This window comes from Natator depressus, chromosome 1, assembly GCF_965152275.1.
Source record: "Natator depressus isolate rNatDep1 chromosome 1, rNatDep2.hap1, whole genome shotgun sequence".
Taxonomy (NCBI): domain Eukaryota; kingdom Metazoa; phylum Chordata; order Testudines; family Cheloniidae; genus Natator; species Natator depressus.
This window is the reverse complement of record NC_134234.1, coordinates 97708844-97736544: the sequence shown is the minus strand read 5'-3', so window position 1 is coordinate 97736544 and position 27701 is coordinate 97708844. Positions and strand designations below refer to the sequence as shown.

The following is a 27701-nucleotide window of genomic DNA, read 5'->3' as shown; positions in this document are numbered from 1 at the left end:
AATAATCAGCAGCAGTCACTTCCTTAAGAAACAAAAGCACCAAACGGCAGCTTTATAAATGTTTGCCTTGAAACAGATTCACATTCTTTCTTTTTGTAAAATTTAAATGGAGAATGTTTTATATAAACACCATAAAAGAGAATGTAGGCCACTGAAGCAGAAATCTTCCATCACCAGAACATGAGTCATAACACAAACTGTTGCCAGGTTCATTGTACATTTCAGCAGTGACTTTAAACTCACCAGGACTCAGAATAATTCAAAGAGAATTGGCACTGCCAAGTTAGAAGCCTTCCCCTGACAGCTTTCAATTAACAACCACTGGTTAGTTGGGCCAATTAAAGTTACTTATCCCCTTAATCCTCAGGAGTACGTTATTATTAAAAAAATTGAATCCTTTTCTATTTATGCAGATTAATCACATCCCACACTAAAGGGCCTGATATTCATTGAGTCTGAGGGGAAGTTATCTGTCAGTGGGATATGCAATGCTGAAAAGTATCCAGCCTATTAATTGAGTTACAAGCCCATAGCAACCGCAGCAATTTGATCAAGTTTCACAGGGCTGGCTGGAGCCTGGGGTGGCCCCTAGTTTAATTCAGAGAAATCTCAGGGTGGCTCTAACTTATGCCTGATGGTAACTGATCCCTAGGGGCCATTATGCCAGTGACAGTTTGCTGAAGCAACATAAAGGGGACTTTGTATAGGCCAGAGTCAGGGCCCAGCAGTATAATTAACTGGTAAGCACTAATGGTCCCAAATTCAATAGCATTAGAAAAATTAGACCAGCTCAGTAATCTTTCCCTCACCTTTCAAATTGCACTTTCTTGTGTCCTCCTTCTTTAACGTAGTCAAGAACCTGCTTCTGAGTCCGGCCACTGTAACAAAACCACACTTAAGCCACCAGTCTAAGGTATTACGTTTGTTAATGTTTAATACAAATAATGAGAGCAGATTTACTATGTAACTTTTCATTTCTATGGCATAAAGTGATGAACCATCTTTTGTATCATAAATGCACATTGGTCTGCAGGGAATCTGATTTAACCATACAGTCAGCGATAAGCCGCTTCATGCAGTCCATATTCGCATTCCATCACCCACCTACCAACCTTGGGGGTGCGCCTAAGCAGCCAGGCATGCCGGTGTGCAGTTTTAGATATTGTATCCCATGAACTCATAGTAAACCACGACACAACTATTTCTACTAGAAGCATTAACTCACATTTCACAATTAGAATGCAATGGATCTCATTGTACATCCCTGGATAAAATGTCACTTGCATTTTTTTGCCATGAAAATAATTTTAGCTAGATAAAATACAGACCATTTTACCACTGCCTAAATTCAACTGTGCCCCCTTTATGCTGAATTATGTTACTGGGAAGTCACCAAAGATAAAGACAAGAAAGAGAGATTTCAACTCTCCTCCTATGAAAAAATGTATCTGAACCATTTCTGCAAGTTAAATTTCAGTCTTACCTCTATTAACTGGTGTCAATAAACATTGGTACTGAATGAAGAATAGTGGAAATACATTTCAGGATTCAACTGTTGATCTTAAAGACATTTAACTATAGGTACAAACATCTTCTGCAGATTCAGCCTTAGATGGATTTCAAGCCTTGCTCTTATATATTCCATAAAAAGGGAGCCAATGCCAATTATTGATACAGTGTATGGACATGAATACCAGAAGAAAAAGAAAGCAATAGGATTTACACTCAGTTAGAAATGCATATCCTACACCCTGGAGAATGTCCAGTGAGGAACAAAAATCCCCATACTTGTTACGAGCTGTCAATTGGCCAAACTACAGCAAGGCCTATTGCAACAACGAAGATCAACACTTTTCCTAGACTGAACTCAGCAGAGATCACAGTGAGAGACATGAAATCAGCACATGGCTCCACTCCAAACTATGTGCATGTTTAATTTAGTATGTTGAGAATGTCTACAATTTTTTCCATTTACTCTAGCAGTAATTAAATCCAGCAATTTAGACTGCAGTTTCTGTCTCCCCCACCAAGACCTCCAGGTCCTTCCATGTCACCTACTTTAATTTTCAGACCCAGAAAGGAAAGTTGGCAGAGACAGGAGAGAACATATCAACATGACTACCTACCTCTATGAGTCAACTGGTGTCTCTGATTTGGTAGTATTTTGAACTCACTTTGCACAGGTGTAAATGACCTAACAAGATGCAGTTAGTGGAAAATCAGGCCCGATAGGATTCAAACAGCTTTACATGGGATATGCTGCAAAGAGTCTATCCAGCAGTGTACATAAGCAGCAGTGACACATCAGCATTTTTGTATACCGAGGCCTCGTGTGCACTAAAAAAGGTTTGCCAGTACAGCCATACAGATATATAGCTATATTAGCAAACCCTCCTAGTGTAGATGCAACTTATACCTGCAAAAAAAGAGGTTTTGCCAGTATAGCTTATACCAGTTCCCTGAATGAAATAAGCTATACTGGTAAAAGGACTTTTATGCCGGTATAGCTACATTTATGCGAGGGCTTTTGCTGGTATAAAAATTATTTTAAAAAAATTACTACACCAGCAAAGTTTTACGTGTAGACCTGGTCTGAGGGTGAATTTCAGTTAGCCCCCTTACAGGCATGAAGGGTCAAGCATGCAGAGGAAACACTGCATTTAAACAGCACCGGGGTGCAATTGTCAGACTGCAGGAGGGCCAAGCAAGGAAAATCCACTCCTCTTGTGATCTGCAGAGCAGAACTCTCTCCCTGGGAGCATGAAGGGCACTGTTGACAAATCACAGGAGGTAGCACTAGCGGGCCTGTCTGGTGCACAGATGGATTGTGGGGGTTGGGGTGGAACAAGTGCAATGGACACTATTGACTTCTTTTCACCATACCCTTTAGCAGCGTTCCCTCTAATTCAGTGGTTCTCAAACTTTTGTACTGGTGACCCCTTTCACATAGCAAGCCTTTGAGTGCGACCTCCCTAATAAATTAAAAACACTTTTTTATATATTTAACACCATTACAAATGCTGAAGGCAAAGCAGGGTTTGGGGTGGAGGCTGACAACTCGCGACCCCCCACATAATAACCTCACAACCCCCTGAGGGATCCCGACCCCCAGTTTGAAAACCCCTGCATCTAATTTTTCCCACAAATGTGCAGAATGAATTTTGTTATGTGCACCAATATGGAGGTGGTGTGTGACACATCACCTCCATATTGATGCACATAGCAAAATTCATGTGGTGGGGTTGGGGCCGAGGCGTTCGGAGTGTGGGAGAGGGCTCAGGGCTGAGGCAGAGGGTTGGGGTGCAGGGAGGGGGACGAGTAGGGAAGAGGCGAGAAGGGGGTAGAGCGGGGGAGAGAAGAGGTGGGGCAGGGACTTGGAAGCCTGGGGCGGGGGGGGGGGGGTCAAGCACCCCCCAGCTAGAGGGGAAGTTGGCACCTACGGTGTGCCCCTCCCCTGGCCACGGCAGGGCGGGTTCCCTGAGCACTGCGCAGTGCTAAATAGGCTGCTGCAGAGCCACGCAGCTTACAGGGAACTTAGCCCTTTAGTAGCAACTTTCCATCACCTACTGTAAGGGGAATTTAGACTTTTATTCCACAGCTTCCCATGCATTACTCTGGTTGAACAGGTGGGTTAGCAATCATAAAGCAACAATTTGCAACGCCAAAGAGAAAAACATTAAAGATCTAGGATTAAAGTAAGGACAATGTGATTTTAATAGCGGAGAGGAACAACAGCAGGAGACAGAAAGGGGAAAATAGGTCTTACCTGAACCTAAATGATGAACCTCTAGTAAAAAGAACAGGTTTAGGCTTTGGTTTGGGCTCCTCAAAAAGTCTGAAAAAGGCATGGTGTTCTACACAGATCTTCCAGAAAGATTTGCAAAAATCCCGACTGGCCATCAGGAATTCCAAGGTGTCCTGGAATGAATTCTAAAAGATGTAATAGCATTATTTACACATGAGTGAGCAAATGAGAGAGCAAGACACTGGACATATACACTGATGCTATGCTACAAATTCTCTCTCCTGTCTCACTGGTCTCCTGGCCCAAGGAGCCCTCCCATTCATCGCAAGAACCTCCTATATACTCTTAGCAGGACTAACAAAGAGCAATTGCCCACAGTTTTTCCTGTTGTCTCATGTAACAGACCTATTACAAGGCTCCTCAAATTATTTTAAGAATGCAGTATACTAAATCAGAATAACCTGTGCTTTCTCCTCATTCTAGTTTATATTTCCACCCGCTGACACTTTACCATCCTGTGACATCCAGCCAGGAAAGAACAAATGGATTTTACTGAATGGCAGCAGCATCCATATTTCTTTGAAGCACAGTGCTTGAACAAGACATACAAATATAAACTACAGTAACTTTTCTGAACTGTCATTTTAAAAGGCATGTCTTGCGGGAAGCACTTCAACTAGCTTAATGGGTCCTTTCCCTTTCCTGAGAAGCATTTAATCATTTCTGCTTCCCTACTCCTGCTTTAAATCTTTTCATTTGATTTGATACCAGCCTCAGAACATTTGTTTTGTGCACTATTACAGTATACGTGACAGGATATATCTCAGAACTAAGAGTCCCATCAGTCAGAAATACAGCTTGGGAATGGGGATCTGCTGAACATTCCCAGTACCATGGCAAAAGCACTCCATCTTAGGAAACTGAAGTTCACAACTGCACACCACAGCAGAGGTGCGTATTCCCATAGTTAAACATCACTATCTCATCGATCTGAGGTTAATTATTAAGAGCGTACACTACACCGAGTTCACCAGCTTTAACAGGAAGCCTCACCTACTCAGCATGGCATTGAGACAAACATTTTAGTACGTGGAGCTACAGCCATGGAAATACTTGATATCTTTCATGGACGTTCGGTTCTTAGCTTCTCCGCTGAATCTGCCCAACATGGATGTCAATTTTAAGATGGACACGAAAGAAAACGTAATCAAGGCACTAGCCCCAGAGATAAGTGTAAATGACCAATTAAAAAAAATACCGTTGATTACAAGCCAGGCCACTCAAACATCTATTTTATCTGCCTCTAGGAATTTACCAGAGACCCTCTCCTCGAATTTCTTTGAAGAATATCAAGGACTTACATTCACATCAGGCCGTAGCTTGATAAGAAAACGCTTCCTCTTGAAGCTCAGCTTTCGAACCTTAGCCCAGTTGAAGGCATTGATCTTGGTGTGACCCTAAAGATGACAAACCAAGTGAAGTCATGTTACAGATTAAATGAAGAGTTTAGGTATTCCAAGCATGTATCTGTAAGGTAAATTTGACAGATATCAAAAGTACTTTTGCATAATCACTGTTTAAAATGTATTTGCTTGTAATGGTGCTATTACTAATTGTTTAGGCTCCAAATCCATAAACACTTACACACATTCCCAATTTAAGAACATGAGTAGTTCCACTGAACCCAAGTACTTAGAGTTAAGAACATGCATAAATGATTACAGGATTGGGTGCCTTATATTGCAGTAGTGCCTACATACCCCAGCGAAGATCAGTGCCCCCAGGTTGACCCAGTCTGCCCAGATGATGTTACAGTACGATCTTATTAAATGTTTTACTGTATGAGTTATCAGAAAATTTTAAAAACTACTCCATTCCTCACACACTACAGAAACTTCCAAACTCTATTTTTATCTGATCAGTAAAATCAGCATCCCTTTAAATATCTCCTCTTTCTGGAACAAAAATGCAGAAGTAAGCAATAGCAGTATTAATCTTTAACATATAGTCATAGAAGTAAAAGGAAAATATATAAATTACTTGACAGTGTTTATCTGATGAGCCAAAAAAATGCCTTTTAACTGTGCTCAGGAGCAATATGTCAGGAGCTATGAGTCATGCTATGCAAGGCTTTGTGTATGTTCACAATCAGATTGCACCATTTGAGCAGAACATTGTTTTCTAATTAACCTATGCTAAAATTAGAGGAAGATTTAAAGTATTAACTATTTCAACTTAGTCATAAAAACTTAATTACTAATATCCTTATAAACCTGCTTAGGAGTTTCTTATGGTTATAAAAGCAGTTTCTACTGGATTCCTAAATGTACAGAACCACGTTGCTTTGTATCTGCCACATCAGACAAATATACAAGCACTGATGCTGTTTGTTAGATCAGCCTGCTGTCTAACAAAGTTATATTAATGTCAATCATCTCCGCTAGGAAATTCAACAGCACAGCAGATGGGTTCTAAAAAAAATTCTAGTAAAAATAAACATTTGCAGTCAGCATTTATGTGATTTGTGAATGAACCTTTATTTTCCTTTTTTTATTTTAAAATCATTATAGTTTATTTTGCTCACCTACATCAATAAAGGAGAAATTTAGAGCCAGTCCTGCAAAGGGAACTACCTGCATAAACTCTTGTGCCAAGGAATCTAATGGATTACAGTGGGTCTGGGTTGACTGAAATGGGTAAGAGTCTGCACAGAAAGATTTTTTTGCACGATTCAGAGCCTTAGGGATTGATCCTGCAAATGCTCAATATTGAGAGTAGTGCTTCCTATCATGGGGAGTCCCACTGAGGTCATACACAAGATCACTAAAAAGTGCTACAGTCAATGGCAGTTGTATTCAATGTCTTTCCAGGATCAGGCCCATGCCCCCAGAACTTTTAACTGGATCGGCTTAGATGGACCCCTACACACGCAGAGACCCCGTGCAGACATCTAGTTGAAGGATTAGGGCCTTAATTTGTAATGCTTCCTACCGCTTTAAAACAAGGCTAAGGAAAATTTGTATATAGTGGATGTGGCTGCTCACATGTGTAACTACTTAGTCTATGTTCTTTTTTAGCAGCTTTCAATGTTCTTAGGCAGTGGTTCTAAACCAGGAGTACGCGTAGGGGTACGCGTAGGGGTACGCAGAGGTCTTCCAGGGGTACATCAACTCATCTAGATATTTGCCTAGTTTTACAACAGGCTATGTAAAAAGTACTAGTGAAGTCAGTACAAACTAAAATTTCAGACAGACAATGTCTTGTTTATACTGCTCTTTATACTATACACTGATATGCAAGTACAATATTTATATTTCAATTGATTTATAATTATATGGTAAAAATGAGAAAATACGCAATTTTCCAGTAATAGTGTGTTGTGACACTTCTATATTTTTATGTGTGATTTTGTAAGCAAGTAGTTTTTAAGTGAGGTGGAACTTGGGGTAAGCAAGACAAATGAGACTCCTGAAAGGGGTACAGTAGTCTGGAAAGGTTGAGAGCCACTGTTCTTAGGCATTCCTTCAATTGTTGATCAAGTTGTGAGTTTACTGACATTTTCTATTTGGACACGTGTGCAGCTTTTTGGTGGGATTTGTTTTTTATTATTCTTAAAGTCTCCCCATTGGAACTGCTGGCTCAGAGATGATTTTTTTTAAAAGGTCTAGAAGATCGATTTTTTTATTTTGAAAAAAAGGCTTGAAACATTTGAGTTTCTTTCAAAAATTGAGGTTTTTGTTTTGCTTTTAAAAGGAATAGTTATTTGAATAATTGTAGTAACCCAAGTTTTAAAACATATTTTACTCAATTTTTTAACCCTCAGTTTTGATGCAGAGATAGGGTCAGATGTTTTGGGCCAGAATGGCAGCTTGTCAGATAGGCCTATGAAGTTGGGGGGAAGGAGACAGGAGGAAGAGGCTTGCTGGACTGGGCAAAGGTAGAATGAAGAGATTGCTGCAAGGCCCTGAGTGGGAGAAGCAACTAGGGATGGACCTAGATTTTGCAAAGCCCATACAAGGAACTCTATGGAGAGCCCCCATCTAGTTCTCTCCCACCTCTTCCTGACCCCCTCCCCACACCTCCTAACTCCCACTCCCCCACCTCCACATACTCACTACTCCCAAAACCTGCTACTTCATGCCTGCCTGAGACCCCCCTTCCCTGTTTATGATTAAGGCTGCGAGTCTGTCACAGAAGTCATGGATTCCATGACTTTCTGGGACCTCCGGGACGTCTGCAGCTGCAGCTGTGGCTGACCCCAGGCCACCACAGCAGCTGGTCCTGGCCGCAGTGGCTGCTGCTGGGGTGGCCCCGGGGCCAGCCGCACCAGCCGCTGCTTGGCAGCACCCACCGCCGGAGCAGGGGCCAACTGTTGGCCTCCAGGGCCTCCCAAAGCAGTGGCCCCCTAAGGCCCCCCAGAGCAGCTAAGATTTAGTCAGGGGCATTTATAGTAAAAGTCATGGACAGGTCACGGGCCATGTATTTTTGTTTATTGCCCGTGACTTGCCCATGACTTTTACTCAAAATGCCCATAACCAAATCTTGACCTTATTGATGATGCCCTGTGGCCTCAGGTAACCCACCTCAATGTGCATCAGGGTAGTGAGGAGCTGTAGTCAACATGTAGCTTTCTGACCATGGATCAGAGGAGAGTAGTTAGGGAAGTCAGTCTCTTCAATAGCTGGCGCTGGAAACAGACAGGGCTATGGGCTGGAAACAGAGGGTGGAGATCTAGCTGCTAGATTAGGTGTGTGCAGGTAGTAAGGGGACCCTAGAAGTGTGGGACCTTATGCAGTTACAAAGGTCTAAGGCCAACATTGCAAGTGACTCTGGGAGCATCCTGAAATTTTGGTGGTTCTGGGTGCCTGCTAGCCTTAATCTTCCCTGAGGGTGGCTATAAACCAAACTAGACGCATTTCACACAGAGGCTGCACCACTGTTATAATAATTGCTTTTGCTAAAAGAACAGTCTGTTTTAAAGATTAAAGCATGATCAGAGCAGCTCTAACCTGAAAAACTAGAATGCCTGTGTTGGCAACTGCCAGGTTGATCTTCGTCCCTTCCCTGTCCTTTGCTGGATGCAACCGGATTCCATACATTTCCAACCGACGGGCAATTTCTAGTAGCTGGAAATCTGATTCTGCTGGTGTCTGTCCACTTTAGAAACAAAAATGAAAAAAGAAAAGCCGAGAGACTTGAATTCTCTACATCTATTAAACTGGAATCAAATTACTTCTTTAAGGAGCAAAAAGACATTTCATCATGGAAACTGGTTCCTGTTAATTAGATAATATCCATACGGCCACTCCAAGTCACCCAATCTCTAGCAGCTAGAACAATAGCTCTGGTCTCAAAGACCAAGATTTTTAAAAGCAAATAGTGATTTTGGATGCCTCAATTTTTGGGGCCTAACTTGCGATACCTCAAAGAAGCCTGATCTTTTTCAGAAGATGGATGCTCAACACTTTTGAAATCAGGCCTATTTATGGTGTCTCTAGTTAGACACTCAAAAATTGAGATACCCATAATCACAGTCACTTACAAATGTAATGTCTGTCTCAAACAGAGCCCATGTCTCCACTAGGAGCTCCTTACCCGTGTATCTATACGGGTACACTACGACAGCAAAGCATTCCTAGCTGTGTGCTTTGTACTGTTATAGTGAAACCACCCCTCCTGAATGAAACAAGCTATACTAGTAAAAGCACAGCTTTGTCCGCATAGCTGCCTCTACACTAGGGACTACTGCTGCAAAGCAATGTGGGTCAGCTATTCATACCCTTAACTGACAAAGGTATGCTGGCAGAAGTCTGCACTGTAGAGCTAGAACTTGAAAGAGCCTCCCTTAGAAGCAGAGAGATATTGGATTGTGACCAGTTTTCACTTAAAATACAATTAAGCAGGGAAGCAGAGCTCTGGGCATCAGCGTTTTAGCAATTATAGCATTGCTATATTTTCTAAAATAAAAGAACATATTACAGTTAACATGTTTTCAGTTTAATCAGATGTTCCCCGCTGATGAAGTAAGAGGTCCCCTACCATGGGCATACCACCTTAAAAGCACATATATAGATGCTCTTTCAGTGAAGAATTCTAGCTCCCAAATTCTAATAGTGTGGGAGGACACAAAAACAGTCATGTACACAAAGAATTTTTGCTGGTTGATTGAGTGTATCTTCAACCACTAACTCGAACAGAATTTTATATACATTATTCCAACAGAACAGTAAATGATATGGCTTACTGGGCTCATGAAAATAAAAGATTATATGAATATTGCCTACTATATAATTGGATAGGAGAAAGGAAATGTGCAAAGGAATAAGATGAAAGACATTGAGGGCAGTGAATATACATTTTGGGCACCATAAATGTTAAATTCTTCATATTAAATCATACAGTCCTGATTAACATAATTGTTGTTACAAAACCCACAAACAATAAACCCCAAACCTCACTTAGTTCAAAATGCAATGGCTTGAGTTCCGAATGGTTCTCTTAGAAGCAGAAATTCCTGCCATTCTGCTCCTAACTGATCCTCAATCTCTTAACTCCCTTCTAAGACGCATCTCTTCTTCAGGTTATATGATACCTAATCTCCCATTTCTATTCAGAGAACCTCTCAGATTCCCCCCAGCTCACAAGCTTCCCCTGAAATTTATCTTTTGAGCCCTCTGACATCCATCTATGGCAGTGAAAGATATATTCAATGACCTTGACCTCAATGAGACTACTGACACAAGTATCTGCAGATCAGGGTCATCATTTACAATTGTATTTGCATGCACAAAACTGACAATGAATTCTTTTGTGTGAAACAGGCTGACAAAATAATTGAATGCTAGAAAGAAAATCAAAATCAACCGATGCTCTTTAAACATCTTGTACATTGACATGAAAGGGCAAAAAGTAACTAACTCATAGGCCTGAAAATCTTTTATAGCTAAAGCTCAATATATGTTCACAGTTAGAATTACATTGAAGGAAAGAAAGGAAAGTTAATAAGAACAAAAGCTGGGACTTACATATGATTGCGGTGAAATTCCATGATTTTGTCTTCTAGTGTTTCTTGTTGAGGTATATACTTGTTCTTCACTAAGTGTTCACGGTCTATGGTTTCATCAAAATCCCCAATCTCAGCTAGAGAAAGACAGAAAAATCAAAACCCTGTGTTTAATTCAGACAAGCCTAAAGACAGAGTAATAAAAGTATTATTATTCAGACAACCCAAAAGACAGAGTAATAAAAGTATGTTTGTCCAAATCTGCAACATGGTTTCATAACTCATTTTCATTATTGTATGTTCCACATATTCCTTATCATCTTTATAGGTAACTGAAACAATGAGAAGTAGCCCAAGAGTAAGGGTTCTCCCATTCCCCACAACCCTATACATGGATTTAAAAAAAAACAAATGAAATAATTTCAAAGATGTATTGATTTGGGTGTGTGATAAGGGTTGGTGGAAGGGCTTCAATTTGCTGATGAACATTTCACTGGAGCAGATCAGCTTCTGTCAAGCTCATTGTGGCACTCAACACAACAACAAATGTTCATTTCTTTCCCTGAACTCCACCCCCAAAGTTTTATGCAATTATGCATTATGTCAAATTCGAAGACAGACACATTTCTGGGGTGGTTTCTTTGTTCTTAAATAGATACATATGTTGCAACCCAGAGATTTATGAAGCATTTGTCTGTTTCGTATTTTGCAGTACTTCAGAACATCCAGTATTTTTCCTTTTTCCCCTGGCTTATTGTTATATTTTGTTTCTGTGAACAGAGTTTAATAATAAATCATTTCTCAGACTGAAGTTGCCCCCAACTGCTGCAGTTTTGTAAGTACAAGCATACAACAGTTCGCTATGTAACCTACTTTTCAGCTCCGCCACATTAGTGGGAAGTTGCTTATTTTTGGCAAGCTACATATGGGAATCAGAATATTTAATAGCATGTTGCCTGCTACTCTATCATACCTTATTTACATGTTTCTGCTATCAGTTTCTTTGTAAAATGATATCCCCTCTTCCCATTATTATCCCAGGGTCCTAGGAACAGTACAATGAATGAAGACTCTTACTGATCTTTGTCCACCCCCCTGTGAAAGATCAATACACCCCAATATCCAAGCTGTATAGCTTTATTAATCTTTTATACCTAACTCGGTTCCTTGTAAAGAGACTAAATTAAAATCCAGGGATCATATGCAGACATAAATTCTATGACTTCCACCTCTGAAAAGAATTAACAGATGATATGTTAGAAGATCATGCCAGCTGTTCCATCAGCTCCTCGATACTCCACCTCTTTCCACTGCTGAATACTTTAAAAAGGAGAATCCTCCTGCACAAAAAGTCTGCTGTTCCATATCACTATCTCCCCTTTCACTGAGGCCACGTCTGAACTATGGGTGCCACAGCTGTGCAGCTACAGTGCAGCAGCTCTGTTGCTGGAGCACCATAATGTGGGTGCTTCCAGTTCCTACTGCAAGGGAAGGAATTTTTCCCGTCACTGTCATCCGGTAATCCACCTCCCTGAGGAGCGACAGCTAGGTTGATGGAAGTATCTTCTGTTGACCTATTTGCGTCTATACCAGCACTTAATGTCAGTGTAACTACAGTGCTCAGCAGAAGTTATGTAGCTATGCCGATCAACATTTGAAGTGTAGCTCACGGCTCAGGTTTCTGTTTTGTCCCCAAGGTCATAAATCTTGAAAGTCATCCTTGACTTTGAACTTAAAAGGAAAGGAAAGATGTTTAAGGAAGAAAGAAGACTGCCTATCACTATCTCCATAACATCATGAAAATTTGACATTAGTTGACCCAGGCTCTTCTGAAAATATCATTCACATTTTACTCATCACCCACGCAAGTGCTTAAAATTCCCTTTTGTAGGGCTTTAGGAAAGCCCTACATTCTTTAAACTTCAAGAGGCCAAATGTATTGCAGCCAGACTATTCTCTCCCTGCAGCCATATGATTTCTGCCACTTGCACTGCATCTACCACCCCCAAATCCATTTCAAATCACCCTCTAGGGCTTCCAAAACTCACCAGGACCGGTTCACTCTGACCTCATATCCACCTACTTCTCCCCCTTCCCTCCCCAGTCTCCTATTTCCATCTAAGACTCCTTTCTAGTGTTTCTCTATGGATAGGGCTGCACTTTCTGGAGCTCACTTTCCCTCTGAGCCATTCCCTCTTTTAGTACATTCCTGATTGTTTTAGCCAAAGGTTGATTTTTAACTACACCTCACTCTTCTCTTACCGCATTAGCACATGGTTCCTTTCTCTCCTTGCTGTAACTAGCCTGAAGTAGTACTTCTAGTATCTCTAATTGCTTTTACGTTTCAGCTCGTCTCTTTTTATCTGCTCCATCTTTTTAGCTCCCATTTTTCCTTTCTGCATGAATCCAAGTACCAAAGCATATGCAGCATTCTCTGTTCTAACACACTTTCTATTGTGTTCTGAGATATTTTATGTAGCATCTTTCATATGAAATAATCTGTTTTGTAAGATATGTGTTAATTTTAATATAACCCATTTGCTGCTCTCAAAATAGGATTTTATATTAAGAGCAGGCTGTAACATCAGTGAAGATCCTCTGTGATAGGTACATCTTTGGCAGGGACTCCTGGAAACAGAAACCCATCATGCAAAGACCCGTTATGCAGAGGCGGATGCACACAGCATGATGATACAACGCCATTCTTCACCTCTTGCCTCCCCTGCTCTTTCCGCTCTTATATCATTGCTGTCAGCAGCTGCTGATTTTATATTTATTCGGAAAAATACATCAAATAATTTTTTAGCCAATAAATAAATGTCAGAGACCATTTAAATACAATATTGAGTAAAGGAGATGAGATCCCATTATAGGAACTATCAGGGCCAATTCTCACAGAAAACATTTTAGGAGATACAAGATATCTTCAGTGAGAACTATAGTCACATGCGGTCCTAGGAGGGCTTGCTAGCACAACAAATTTGGAAAATCTACTATTACACTGGGGAGGTGAGATAATTATACAGGATTTTGGTCACTTGTAGATGGGAACAGACAATATTAAACTCTAGTCCATTAGCAATAACATGCAAGTATAATATTAAACAGTTTAGGGGTTCATAAATCAGACTCTTATGTGTTAATTCTAAACATAATAGACAGATCCAGGACTAGGGAAAGAGAAATAAATCCCATTCACATCAAACTCTACCAGTTTAAGATAATACAAAGAGTTCTGGAATCTCATTCCCTCAGTGACTGAGCCTCTTTCAGAGCACAACTTCCTAATATTATACAGGAACCTATACATTTTTATAGCATATAAGACATTTTTAAAATGTTCAACTTGTCAGAAATGTAGGTTCTGTCTAGACTAGGAGACTCTATAATTATTAAAGATCTAGTGAAATAACATTATCAGAGGCAAAGGAGTGAAACTGGTACAACTGAGAAAAGGGATTTTTAGTTTAAAAACTGTTTAAAACTTTGTCTTATTTTTGTTCATAACTATTTCACTGCAATGACTACTTAACATTTTGAAAAAAAAAAAAAAATCTTTGGTACAGATTCAACACCACAAACCCTCCAATGTAGGTGGAGAAACGAACAATATACATTCTCTGACCACCTTGTCTCCAATATAAGACATCCACCAAAATCAATGTAACCAGAGTTCACATTTCTGATTTTTCTCAGTTAAAAAAAAAAAAAAAAAAGCAGAAAATTTGTTTTTAAAAGGAAATACAGACACCTTTCAGGTATTCGTCACATATAATAATAAAAAAAATCCCACAAGCACAATTAAAATTATAATTTTATATATATAAAACAATATGGAAAATCCCATCTAGTTTAATCAACACCCAAACCTTCATCTGCAGAGAAGTCCTAATCAAATGTTATTTAAGACTTTTTCAGTGAAGAAAAAGAACCGGCTTCTTCTAGCAATTAAAAGACACTGTTGCATACACCACAGTCTTAGTCTGGTGGGAAAGAGGAACAGTTCACTAAGGCTCAATCAATTTAGGTTTTTCTGTCCCTTAGCAAATCTCTTTTTAATGATGAACAGGCTAAAAGAGTAAATATCTTACTCCTTGCCTGTGATGACAGATCTCTCATCTCGTTCAACTTGCTCTTAGCATGGCTTTAATCCTATGGATCATTCTATCCTACTTAGTCTTCTGGTTATAGACTGCACAACTTATCTTTCCTTGTTTAAATCCTAACTCTCCAACCAATTCTTTTCTATTTCCGGTGAGGGCTTTAAAATAGTTCCCGCTCCACTGCAAAATCCAGCCTAATGACAGGTCTTTGAAGTAGAGTGGAAGGAGGATGGGGAGTAGAGCACCCCTAGGAAGAAAGTATGTCGATGAACTCAAGTTACTTTACAAGTAACTAACCTCTCTTTCTTTGAGTAATTGTCCTTATGGGAGCTCCACTTCACCTAACTCCTGAGCAGTGCCCAAACTGAGAGGGTGGGTGCTGAAGAGTTCTATCTAGTACAGATTGGACAACAGACATCCAAAAGGCTGCATCAAATCTGGAAGCATACCCTATGATGTAGTGCTGGGAAAAGGTGTGAACAGATGATCAGGTGGCAAATTTACAAATGTCTTTGATGAGGACATTCTTGAGTAAAGCAATAGAGGTGGACTAGGGTTATGACAGAATGGGCAGTCACCCTGGTGGAAGGATGCATATAAGAGAGTTCACAGTAGGATAAAATACATCCTAAGACCCATTTCGGTGGTCTTTGGGCAGAAATAGGGGGTCCATTCATTCTGTCTGCAAAGGAGACAAAAAGTCTAGAAGAGGCTCTGAAGGGTCTAGTTCTTTCTAGATGGAAAGCTAGTGACCTCCTGACATCCAAAGTGTGTGGACTAGCATCTTATCTATAGTTGTGCAGTTTAGAAGATGGGTAATTGTATGTCCTGATTAATGTGGAAGTCTGAGGATATATTGGGGAGAAAACGAGGATGTCCCACTTCGTCCCAATAAAAAACGGTGTAAGGTCGATCTGCCGTAAGGGCTAAGAATTTCCCTACTCTTCTAGCTGACATAATAGCTCTGTGAAAAGAGGATTTCAAGGATAAGTGCAGGAGAGAGCACTCTGCTAAGGGCTTGAAGGATGGTCTCATCAGTGCCCTGAGATAAGATTAAGGTCCCAAACTGGAGTAGGTTAATTTGTGGAAAAATGTTGGCCAGTCCTTCAATGAATCTAGAGGTTGTAGGATGTGCAAAAACAGAGAACACACAAACAGGTAAGTTGGAGGCTGCAACAGGTGACCTGGATGGACTCAGTGACAAACCAAGGTCTTTAAACTTAACAGGTAGTCTAAAATGTGTGTTTAGTGGGAATCAGAGGGAGACAAACCATGCTGGATGCACCTGAACTGGAGTGGTTTCCCCTTATGAAGATCTTCCTTGTGGATGGTTTCCTACTGTTCAACAACATATTCTGCACTTCAAATGAGCAATCCATTTCTATGCCCAACAATCATCCAGGAGCCAGGCCTTGAAAGGTAGTGTGGAAAGATTGGGGCAAATAGTTTTCCCTGATTCTTTAGTCAGCAAGTCTGGATATCTCCATTACTGAAAAAGTGACAGGTGAATCAGATCTGGGAACAATACCTGTTCAGGCCAGGATGCCACTATCAGGATGATTTTCACTTCGCCTGCGTTTTATCATTTTTAGGACTTTGGGAAGCAACAGTGTAAGGGGATGGGCGAAATATGCATACAGTGGGGATCATGGTCATGAACTAAGGAAAGCATCTCCTAGGCAATTGCAGCCATGTCCTCCCTTTGAGTAAATCTTGTGAAACGTCTTGTAGAATGATTTTCCAAAGAAGTCTAACTCTGGGAAGCTCCCAGTGAAGAATATCTCCTATAGGGTCAGATTGCTCAGTTCCCACTTGTGCTCTTGGCAAAAATTTCTTGTTGGCTATGGTGTTCTGTAGACAAGGTACGTATGTGGCTGAGATGTTGATCTGGTTGGCTATGCACCAGTTTCCAAGTTTTACTTCTTCTGTACACAAGGATAGGGATCTTGCTCTTCATTGGCAGTTGATGTAATATATGGTTGTTCTGTCATCCATCATGACCCTGACTGGATAATCTTTGATTATGGGTAGAAAATGGGTTGCATGCATACCAAACTGCTTTAAGCTCAAGAAGAATGATGTGAAAGGCAGATTCCTGAGGGGTCCACTTGCCCTGTACTGTAAGGTTTTCAAGGTGGTCACTCCATCCTATCAGAGAGGAGTCTGCTGTTATGGTTTCTGTGGAGGATGGATGAATGAAAAGAACCTCCCCCACAAGTCTAGCAGGGATCCTTGCGCCAATCAAAAGGCTTGAGAACTTTTTGGGGAATGGATACTCGTTTGTTTAGGCTGTGCTTTTTGGGCATACAGACAATCCTGAAGGCATCAGGAACATAATCTGGCATGAGGTGTCATGAATGTGCAGCCTACCATGTGACCCAACAAGTGCAGGTACGTTTTTGCTGATGTTTGAGGACGTAACTGAAGCCAGGTGATGAATCAATCTAATGGTAAGTAGGCCCTGAGTGTTCAGGAGTCCAGGGTGACTCCTATAAACTTGATACACTGAGTGGGTATCAAAGTGGGCTTTTCTGTGTTGAGTCTTAGTTCCAGTGTGTTGAACAGGACTAGAACCTTTCTGACTGCTGACTGTACCTCGTCGTAGGATTGGCCTTTGAGGAGCCAATTGTATAGGTAGGAAAAGACCACCACTCTCAATTCTCTTAGCTGGACAGCCACCACTGGAAGAACCTTTGTGAAGACTCTCGGGGTAATCAAGAGGTCAAATGTAAGTACCTGATATTGATAATGTTCCTGGTTCACCATAAACAGCAGAAAGTGTTTGTGAGATGGATGCATTATGAAGTACTCATCCTGGAGGCTGAGGGCCTCTAACACATCCTCTGGATTTAGGGACGGTATAATTGCTGCTAAGGTTACCATCTTCAGTGTCTGAGTCTGAATAAATGTGTTCAATATTCGGAGGTCCAAGATCAGTCTCCATTTCCCTTTCTTCTTGGGAATGAGGATGTATCTGGAGTAGAATACTCTCCCTATGTATGGAGAGGGAATTGATTCAACCACCCCCAGTTCTAGAAAGGATTTCACTTCCTGTCTTCGGAGACGTTGGTGAAATGGGCCCTATAGAGGGACCGGGAGGGTGGGTGGTGGGGAGGGATAGAGCTGAAGTGAATGGTGTACTCTATGTCCAATTTCAGAGTAGCAGCCGTGTTAGTCTGTATCTGCAAAAAGAAAAGGAGGACTTGGGGCACCTTAGAGACTAACAAATTTATTTGAGCATAAGCTTTCGTGAGCTACAGCTCACTTCATCAGATGCATGTAGTGGAAAATACAGTGGGGAGATTTATATACACAGAGAACATGAAACAATGGGTGTTACCATACACACTGTAACAAGAGTGATCAGGTAAGGTGAGCTATTACCAGCAGGAGAGCAGGGGGGAAAAAACCTTTTGTAGTGATAATCAAGGTGGGCCATTTCCAGCAGTTGACAAGAACGTGTGAGGAACAGTGGGGAGAGGGTGGAATAAACATGGGGAAATAGTTTTACTTTGTGTAATGACACATCCACTCCCAGTATTTATTCAAGCCTAAGTTAACTGTATCCAGTTTGCAAATTAATTCCAATTCAGCAGTCTCTCGTTGGAGTCTGTTAGTTTGCCATAAGTACTCCGTTCTTTTTTCTGATGTCCAATGTGATTTGTTCCATTGAATGTTTGAAATGCAAACGATAATCCCCCATAAGGTGGGAAGTGGGAAGTAGAGAAGTGGTACACTGCAAGATCAAGATGGCAGAGTGATCGTGGTTCTCGTCAATATATCCAAATGGTCACTTGGTGGAGACTGGTGGCCGGGTGACCTGAGAGATGGAGGTTGATGGTCTTTTCATTTGAAACTTTGGCCTTTTCTTAGATGGTTTTCCAGCCTTGTTATGTGTTTGAAACTGGACTGGGGAAGGTGAGGGATGGACCTTTGGGCGGTTTGTGATCTGCTGTAACTTTTTTTGGTTGCAGGAGTGTAGATTTCTAAGGATTGCAGAGTCATTCTGGAGACTTAAGGAGTGGAAGGATTCATCCAGGTTGCTGCTGAAGAGTTTGGGGCCCTCAAAAGGAAAATTCTCCAATGTGTTCTGGATCTCCCTTGGAATACCAGTGGACTAAAACCAGGACACACGGCACATTATTATGACTGTTGCCACAGAATAGGATGCTGTGTCGCTCCGTCTAAAGATTCCGGTAATGAGGCCATGGCCACTAGTTGTCCTTCAGTGAGGAGTGCATGGAACTGGCCTCTTTGTTCTTGTGGGAGATATTCAATAAAATGAATGAATTTATTGTAGTTTGTGTAGTTGTATTTAGTACTCAGGGTGTGGTAATTTGCTTCCCTGAATCCTAAGCAGACAGAGTAACTTTCAGGCCCCAAAAGGTCCAGCCATTTATGCTCTTCATTGTGTAGTTTGGGTCTGGAATGGTGCTGTTTGTTTTCTTTATTTACAGCATCAACCATTAAGGAATTCGAGACAAGATGGGTGAATAGTTATTCTGCACCCTTGGAGGGTACATAATATTTCTTGTCTGCTCTTTTGAAAGTGCACGGGACAACGGCTGGTGACTGTCATACTGTTTTCACTGGCTCTAGCAGGGCATCATCATGGGGAGTCGAGTTGCGGGAGGGTCTCTATGAGGAGCAGCTTAAGTCTGTCTTCGCTCAGCTTCCTGGATCTACTCCCAAATCCTATGCAGAGCTTGAAACCTTGAAGGGATGTGTGTCTCCCCAGACAGCAGAGACTGCTTGAATGACCACTGGTGAAGGGAAAAGACTTTCTACAGCTATGACAGGGTTTAAAACTCAGGGCTTGGGGCGTACCCATCAAGAAGAAAGGAATAGAAGGCTCCAACCAACAGAGAGGCCCTATGGGTGGGGGACCACAAAAAGAAGGGAGGAGCCTCCTCCCCCAAAAAATCCACATGAAAATTGTGGAAGGAAAATTAAAAATTAAAAAAAAAAAAAAAAAAAAGATAATGAAGATGAAAAATTTAAGAATAATGCACGGAAGGTAGCTAGGACTAGGGGTAAGCTATCCCAGACACTGCAGAGCAGTTGAGAAGGAATTGGAATGGCGGCGGGTCTGCCCTGCCTTGCATGCCCTCTGATCAGAGCACAATGGAGTACAGAGTACGCAGGAGGAGACCATGCAGACACTGCTACCCAAAATCTCCGATCAGGAGCTGTGGCGCTCTGTACCTCAAAGCAGCCCCCTGGGACTCTCATATTCACCCATCATATAGCTTTGATATATTTCATATAAAGTATGCCATGTAAGTTATCATATGAAAGGTAATGATCTGATGAAACCAATTGTTCTGTCCAAATATGTATATGCTCAGCGTGTATGAAGTTATGAAATTTTGCTGTATGGTTGTTGCTGAAATATGCTGTAAGTTTGAGAGTCTCTACTGGTAGATGGTGTTCCACTCTCAGGAGGGTGTTAAGCAACCATTAATCAGCAGGGAAGTTGTAAACAAGGGATTTACTATAATGCAACAGGGCTGCCCAAGCATCACACAATGGGGGATTGCTCAACCCTGTGACTCAGCAAAGCCCACCAGGAAATGTCTGAGCTAGTGTTTTCCAGGCACATGGACTGAGGATACAAAATAGGGGACAGTGGCATCATGCCTTGGCCTTTCTCCTTCCCCATCTACGCTGGAAGCAACAAGAATGCTGGGAAGACAAAGACTTGAACTGAGGAGACTGGTTCCAGGCTTAAAAGGGGTAAGCCTGTGTATTAAGAACTGTAACATCCAGTGGGGTGAGAAAATTGCTTGATCCAAATACAACCTAGTCTAACAGCGTTTAAGATTTAGACTGTATGCTTACTTTTTTCTTTTTTTGGTAACTATCTCTGACCTTTAGTGCCTGCCACTTATAAATCACTTAAACGATATCTTTCTGTAGAGTTTTATATTTTATATTTATTTATTTTTTATATTTATGTGTGTGTTTTATATTTTACTTAAAACAGTGTGGTTTGGCTGAAGTGCTTGGGAAATCTCAGCTCAGGTACAAAGGCTGGTGCATGTCCTCTCTACATCTACATTATTACCCATTACAATAAACTTACACTGGTCAGGTTTCTGACCAGGGCGAGATGGTATAGCTCTGGGATACAAGGCTGGGAAGCTGGGGAGAATGGGCTGGTGTCTTTCTCTGTCAGATTCGTGAGTGGCTTTGGGAGCATTCATGCAATCTAGCTGGGTGTGGGGCTCCACATGCTGTTGTGTTGAGTGACAGCAGCACCTGGAGGGGGTTTTCTGCCTATCACTAACAAAGCATTGTGAAAAAGCCCAGGCTGGAGAGTTAAGGGGGCGCAGAGCTACCCCAGTGCAAGGTTGTACCACAGGGATCCCACCATAGGGGCACATGCACATCTCAAGTGGAGCACCCAGAGGGACAATTATTCGAAGAAGAACTCTCTTTTCACCTTTACAGCCTCTCAGTTAGAGCTGGAGCTGGACATAAACTCTGCTTTGTTTCATGGCTGAAGTCAGAAGGCAGGGACTGACCTTCCAGACAAAACTCCTCCCAGCTTCCTGAGAAGCGTAAACACAGTTGCTGAGAAAATAAAAAGTTATGTATTTGTTCACCAGCTGCTTCTGTTACAATTCTGTTGAGACTCAGTCCCTTCTGGAACCACATATAAAAAGCTTTTTCCTTTTAAAGGTTGAATTTTTTTCCCCTTAAAGTCTGGGCTGCAAAAACATTCAGCTTCAAAAGGGTCCCAGGGATATAGAATTTCACTGAGGCTGCTCTTTTTATTTATTTTGTCTCTCACTACTGCTCAGTCATACAGGTCGTTGGAGGCCAAAGTGAATGGAGAGCTGTTGGCATATGCTTTCTGTCCAAACAGTAATAATGGGAAGAAACAGCTCACCTGAAACACAGAATAGAGAGATCTACCCATCTTTACCAGGGATATACCTCTAAAGAATTTTGAAAATTTTTGTTAACTAAGATTCTATCTATGTTTGGCTGTGTGTGAGTACAAATATGCAGTGCTGAATTTTTACAATGGCAATTCAAAGTGATGATCTATTATGGCTAAACATTTCTGGCACAGTCTATATATCCTTCAAAGCAGATTTTCATAACATTATTATAGATATGGGTTTTCATAAATTCTTGAAATGGAAAAAAAGGAATTCCCTTTTAAGTGATTACTTTTTATATCTGGAGGACAAAAGTAGTTTTGACATGCTGATATGAGTGAAAGTATGATCTGAACAAACATTCTTTTTTCTCATGTGTCTGTATAAAAACAAGTTAAAAGCTATTGTTTTTTCTCCTCCTATCACTTCTATCAGGACAATGATTTAGTCTGTCATTCTAAGCATATTTATTTATTCTGTTCTAGACACTACACAGCTCTCCAGGAATCTTATACTCTACTGACATGTTAAAAAGTTAAATATAAATTATAAAACAAAACAGGAATTCAGTTGAAGAATTCAACCCATTTGCCACTCTGCAGAAACTGCTCCTTGCAGAGTCCTGGCAGGCTGTCAAGCACAGTTCTTTGAAAATGCAAACAAACAACAAAATACAGATTCAATGCCCAGGATATTTCTGAGCACCTGTTCTTTACTTGAAATAATAAAATGTATATAAATACACACACACAGTGCCATACAAAACATGTAGCCTTTGTAAAGCCTTTTTATGAGGTACTGTACAGTATAACATGCTGAAGATATGTTCACAGGCAACTACTGATTAACAGCCTGACAAAGCATCTCCTGCCCACCAACCCGTTTCTGTTTCTATAAGGAGGGAAAAAAAGCAGAACTTACACTGTACTATGTGTGAGATTAAGAGTGCAGCACTGGTGTCATTACATGTTAGCCTGCCTTCTACCAGGTCTTGCTTCACTTGCAATGCAAACAGGTACCTGCAAACACAAAAGTGAAGAAAGTCACATACAAAGCGCTAAGGAAAAAAGCAGTAACATGATGATTCATAATCTGGCAATAGGTACCTTTTGCCTGTTGGAATCTATACAAGTGATCTGAATTTCTTGAGTTTTAGAGACTGAATAAAGCATAACAATAACGTGTTAGTCTTTAGAGTTTTACATAACAGCTGCTTTTCATAGCCAAGACAGCCTAAATGTCTATACAAAGTAATGAGCACGGGAACTGAAATGACAGCATAGACAAAACATGGTCGCCATTATGTGCTCAACAACAGTTTAACAAGCAGCCCTAGCATTGGAGCCTACTTTGTCAAGAAAGAATGCTGGATAAGGCGCTGGAGTGGAGTTATCTCCTACTGTTTGTAAGGTGCCAATGGAACTTCCAATTAGGCAGCTACCAGAGAATGATCTCACTGCATAGTAAGTGGTGGCAGCTGCTGTCTGGCTTGTAGGAAAAGGCATGTGGCCCATTCAGGGGATAGATAGATGGCTGAGTGTGAGAGTGACTTGCTGCGGGAGAGGGGAGACTATTTAGGTGCACATTGGTGCAGGAAAAGCCTTCTTTTACCTGGACCAGGTGGAGCAGCAGGAACAGCAGCACAGCAAACTTTGCTCTCTCAGAGTCATGGCACCACATGGTAGTAGACTGGTGAGAACCGGGAAGGGAGGGAGGAGGAAGAGGGAGCCTCCCCCTTCCAGCCAGCAGGGGTGAAAGCAGGCATTTTGTAGGAGAAGGGGAAGGGGAGGGTGTTTCAAACTCATCAGTTCAGGGCTGTGGCAGACCAGTAAGAAAGGGATGGGGACCCCTCTTGCAGCTGGCCATAGCAGGTGTGTTAGAGCAGATGGGGGAGGGAGGTCCAAACTCAGCTCAGAGGGGATGGAGTGGGGCTCGAGGGGTCCTGTGAAGCCTGGGCTGGGATTCTCACCACATGGGCAAGAGGTTGAACCCAGGACCGGAGTGAGCAGATCCCAGGCTAGTCTATCAGTCTACCAAATGGACTCCCCTCTATTGGGAAGTATTCGGCAGCCTGGGGAAGTAAACACTCCCAGTGGTGAACTAGAGGCATTCCTGGGTGGGGGAGCCAACAGCGAATTGACTGGGAAGCTGCTTCCAAAGTTGTGTCCACAGCACCACAAGGTTTAGTAGTGGGTCACCCAGAGCCAGGACATTTGAATGAACAGATTTCAGTACAGGACAGCAACACGACTGGCCAGGGTGAGCGTGACCAGCACCAGGTGGAGGCTGTAGGGGAAGGTTGTGAAAGTGAATCCCTTCCATCCAATGCTGCAATGGGTGTCTGTAGGGGGGGCCTCTGTGGGGTTCAGGAAACTTTGCTCCTTTTAATCTAGGGGAACTTAAGTGGGGAAGGAGAGGGTGGTCACCTCCCCTACCAGAAGGCAGCAGCCACCGAACTTAGAGGGGCAGCAGAACTAGCAAATAGGCCATGGCGGGGATCTGCTATCCTAAAATTTTGTCTGGATTACACACACCTTCTACAGAAGCTAATGGCATTACACAGCTGTTGCAAGCCAACCTTTAGTTGTTGCAGCAGCTGGGTGCTTCAATGGGTGGGTGTGTGGGGGGGGTATCTGGAAGTGGTAACAATGGAAACTCAGCATGGGCTTGAGCGTGGAGGCAGGCAACAGGCAGACATGGCAGACTCCTTACTAGGGGGTGATTTATAAGCACCCTACCACTCACTCACTGATAGGGAACGTGAATTCACAGGACAGAACTGCTGCCCCAGGGCCAGCTAGGGGGCTACAGGGCACTGAGGGTGCTCCGATGGTCAGTCATGAGTGTGGGTATGCTGGGGTGGCTGACAATGGGAGTTCACCTTCTCAGTAATACTAAAAGATAAAATTTTGAGAGAGGTGAATATGCAGACATGTCATCACTGTTGCTCAGGGAGGTGCTGACAGACAGTAAGCCAGGGCAGAGCAAGCAGGGCCATGAGATAGCCAACTGGTCATGGGTGGTTAGAGCTTGGGAAAATTGGGAAGCCGCCTTCCTGATCTACGCTCGAGTTACTGCAGAGGCCTATCCAGACAGAAGCCCAGCATTGTTCAAATAGATGCATAGAACACGTTTGGGGGCATGGCTTGGTTTCACTATGACGAACTGTTTAGATTGAACGTTGCAACACAAACTGGGATCTGATGGGACATACCGCATTATACACCGTGGTAGAGTGGATGACACTATGAAGGCCTGGTTTCCACACTAAGAATGGCCTGTTCATTCTGCAGCAAGCCTGCCAGAGGCCTGAGGCTCATAATCACATCTGCTAGGCCTTTAATGAAAGCAGTCGTTTTCATCGCATCTGCAAATTCAGGCATGTGAAATGCACTTTGGGGCCCATACAGCCTGCAATTGCCACAACAGTGTGGGAGGCAAGTCCTGTGCCGCTCGCAGACCCCTGGGGTCAGGAGCAGGAAAGGGAGCCCAGGCACAGAGAAAGGGTATGGTGGGGGATCTTAAAATAGGGAGTTGGACAAGACCACCACCTCCAGATAAACTGGAGGTGTTAAGGGTGCTCTATTGAGATTACCCTAATAAGATGGATGTAGCATATTTATTGAATGAGTTTACTGCAATGTTTAGTATCCCCTTTATGGTGGAAAGAAGTCATGTAATGTCAAAAAAATTTAAGTCCTTAGTGGGAGTGGGTTATATTGTAAAGAAAAAGATTATGCAAGAATTAAAGGAGAATAGGCAGGTCCATTCGATCATCTACTTATATAGAACTTGCGTGTTTCTCCCTTAGGCTTGGTGCCAAAGAAAGCTCTGGGTGATTATCACTTAATTCATCACCTGTCATATGCATGGGGTAGCTCAATTAATGATGGAACAGACCCAGCCTTGTGTTCTGTTGGCTATTCCTCTGTTGATGAGGCTGTGCACATGGTTAGGTCTTATGGCCTGGGGCGCTGATGGCCAATAGTGATATCAAGTCTGATTTTCCACCGCTGCAACCTTCTGACTTGAACTTTTTGGATTTCTCTTTCAAAAGACAATTCTATTTTGAGAAAGCTGTGCCCAAGGGATGTGCAATATCCTGTTTGGCATTTGAAAAATTTAGTACAGTGCTACCATGGGCAGTGATGCAGGAAGCAGATTTACAGCAGGTAGTACATTACTTTTGTTTGTAGGCAAGGTGAATTCAGATGAGTGTATTAGCCTGATGGACAGGTTCTGCCTAAAAAATTGGGGGTAACCCTAGAGAAGTTAAAAACAGAGGGTCATTCGCTACACTGACCTACCTGGGGATTGAACTAGACACTCTGGTGGGTATATGACTCGCCCCGCAGGATAAGCTTTAGGAGCTACTAGGGGCTTGATTAGGAGAAGCAGAGCAGCCAGCCAGGTTACACTACTCCATGAGTTACAATCTATTATTGGGCATCTTCACTTTGCCTGGCAGGTGGTGGCTTGGGGCAGGCATACTGTGCCTGGCTTGCAGCGGTCACCACAGGCATAGCCAGACCTCACCATTTTATAAGATTTACTGGAGAGACAAAGGCAGACCTGGGGATGTTGGAACAGTTTCATTTTAACTGTTGTCTGTGGAGGGAGGAATGGATGTTCAAGGCTGATTTACAGATCTACTCGGATGCTTCGGGAGGTACAAGTTTTGGGGTATTTTACCCAGGCAGGTGGTGCGCCCAGCAATGCCCCTCTGCCTGGATACAAAAAGGGGTAGTGCAGAATAAAACATTTCTGGAATTTCCCCCCCATTTTGGTTGCAATGGTCATTTGGGGAAAGGAGTTTGCTAATAAAAAGGATGTGGTTCACCTCAGAGAAAATAATCTGGGAACATGTAAAGGGGTGGACATAATGACTGGAGCTAAGCAGGATTTGGGGCAGATTATGGAACTTTTCCCAGGAATAAAAGTTATTTGGTCAGACTCGTTGCAACATAGAGTGTGGCAGGGAACTGTGAAGCCCCCTTAGGTCAGCAAGGCTAGGAAGTATGTGAATAGGGAGGTAGCCAAATTCATACGTTGCATAGGAGGGTTAATAATTTCTCATCCAGACATAGCATACGGGGCACCAGAATTATTCAGGAATGATGGGATTCTACTGTCAGACTTGGGAGCTGACATGTTTTTGGCTGATATTAAAAGGGGCATTAGAAGATTTCTGGGAACCCAGCTAGGTGTGCGGGGAGAGGGCACCAAGCTAATTGCTGGCAGCTCTTTGTGGCAGATGTCCAGCATAGATACTCTGTAGATAAGGGATACGGTGATCAGATAAAATAGACTGGGAAAGCATAAAGGACGTATCCTTTAAAGGAGAGGAAACGGGGGGGGGGGGTGGTTGCGACTCCTATGATGAGTATGGCAGGAAGCCAACCCCCCTCTTTTATAGCCCCCTTAATCCTCATTCAAGTGTGGGGTTGGTGAGATCCCAGCAGCGGGTTGGCTGGGGACCAGGATGGGTGCAGGGGGAGGTCTGACAGCAGCTTCCCCATATGCATATGTAAATGAGTATGGACTTACCCGCACTGAGCGCTTTTATCCACCAGGGACTCCCTGACATTTAGGAATAAAGTTGTGGTCTACTTAAACCATATCCAGTGTCTCCTGTCCTCCTCCCTCCTAGCTGGACAATGAGGAGTGAGGCCTTGATTAAACATCTCTATCTAGCTATGGTATCTGATCACCTCGCAATCTTAAATGTTGTTATCCTCACAACACCTCTGCAAGTTAGGGAAGCATTATTATCCCCATTTACAGAAAGGGAAGTGAGGCACAGAGAGACTTAGTGTCTTGCCCAAGGTCACAAAGGAAGTCCTTGGCAGAGCAGGGAACTGAATCAGGGTCTCTTAAGTCCCAGGACAACACCCTGACCACTGGACAATCCCTCCTCTCAAGGGTCTCCTCTGAAGGATGCACATATAACAATTTCATCC

The 27701-nt window shown here is 42.4% G+C and overlaps 1 protein-coding gene across 4 annotated transcripts in view; it reads right to left on the bottom strand.

The window, feature by feature from the left end:
* The window catches only part of FARP1 (FERM, ARH/RhoGEF and pleckstrin domain protein 1), a 334084-nt gene that overhangs the window by 82991 nt on the left and 223392 nt on the right, over positions 1-27701 (bottom strand). For all 4 annotated transcript variants that reach the window (XM_074962873.1, XM_074962880.1, XM_074962867.1 and 1 more), the window contains exons 6-11: positions 22663-22760; positions 10771-10885; positions 8755-8902; positions 5107-5202; positions 3767-3930; positions 810-878 (exon numbers count right to left, since the gene is read on the bottom strand). In XM_074962873.1, coding sequence (XP_074818974.1) covers positions 810-878; positions 3767-3930; positions 5107-5202; positions 8755-8902; positions 10771-10885; positions 22663-22760 — 690 coding nt within the window. The remainder of the gene's footprint in view (positions 1-809; positions 879-3766; positions 3931-5106; positions 5203-8754; positions 8903-10770; positions 10886-22662; positions 22761-27701) is intronic.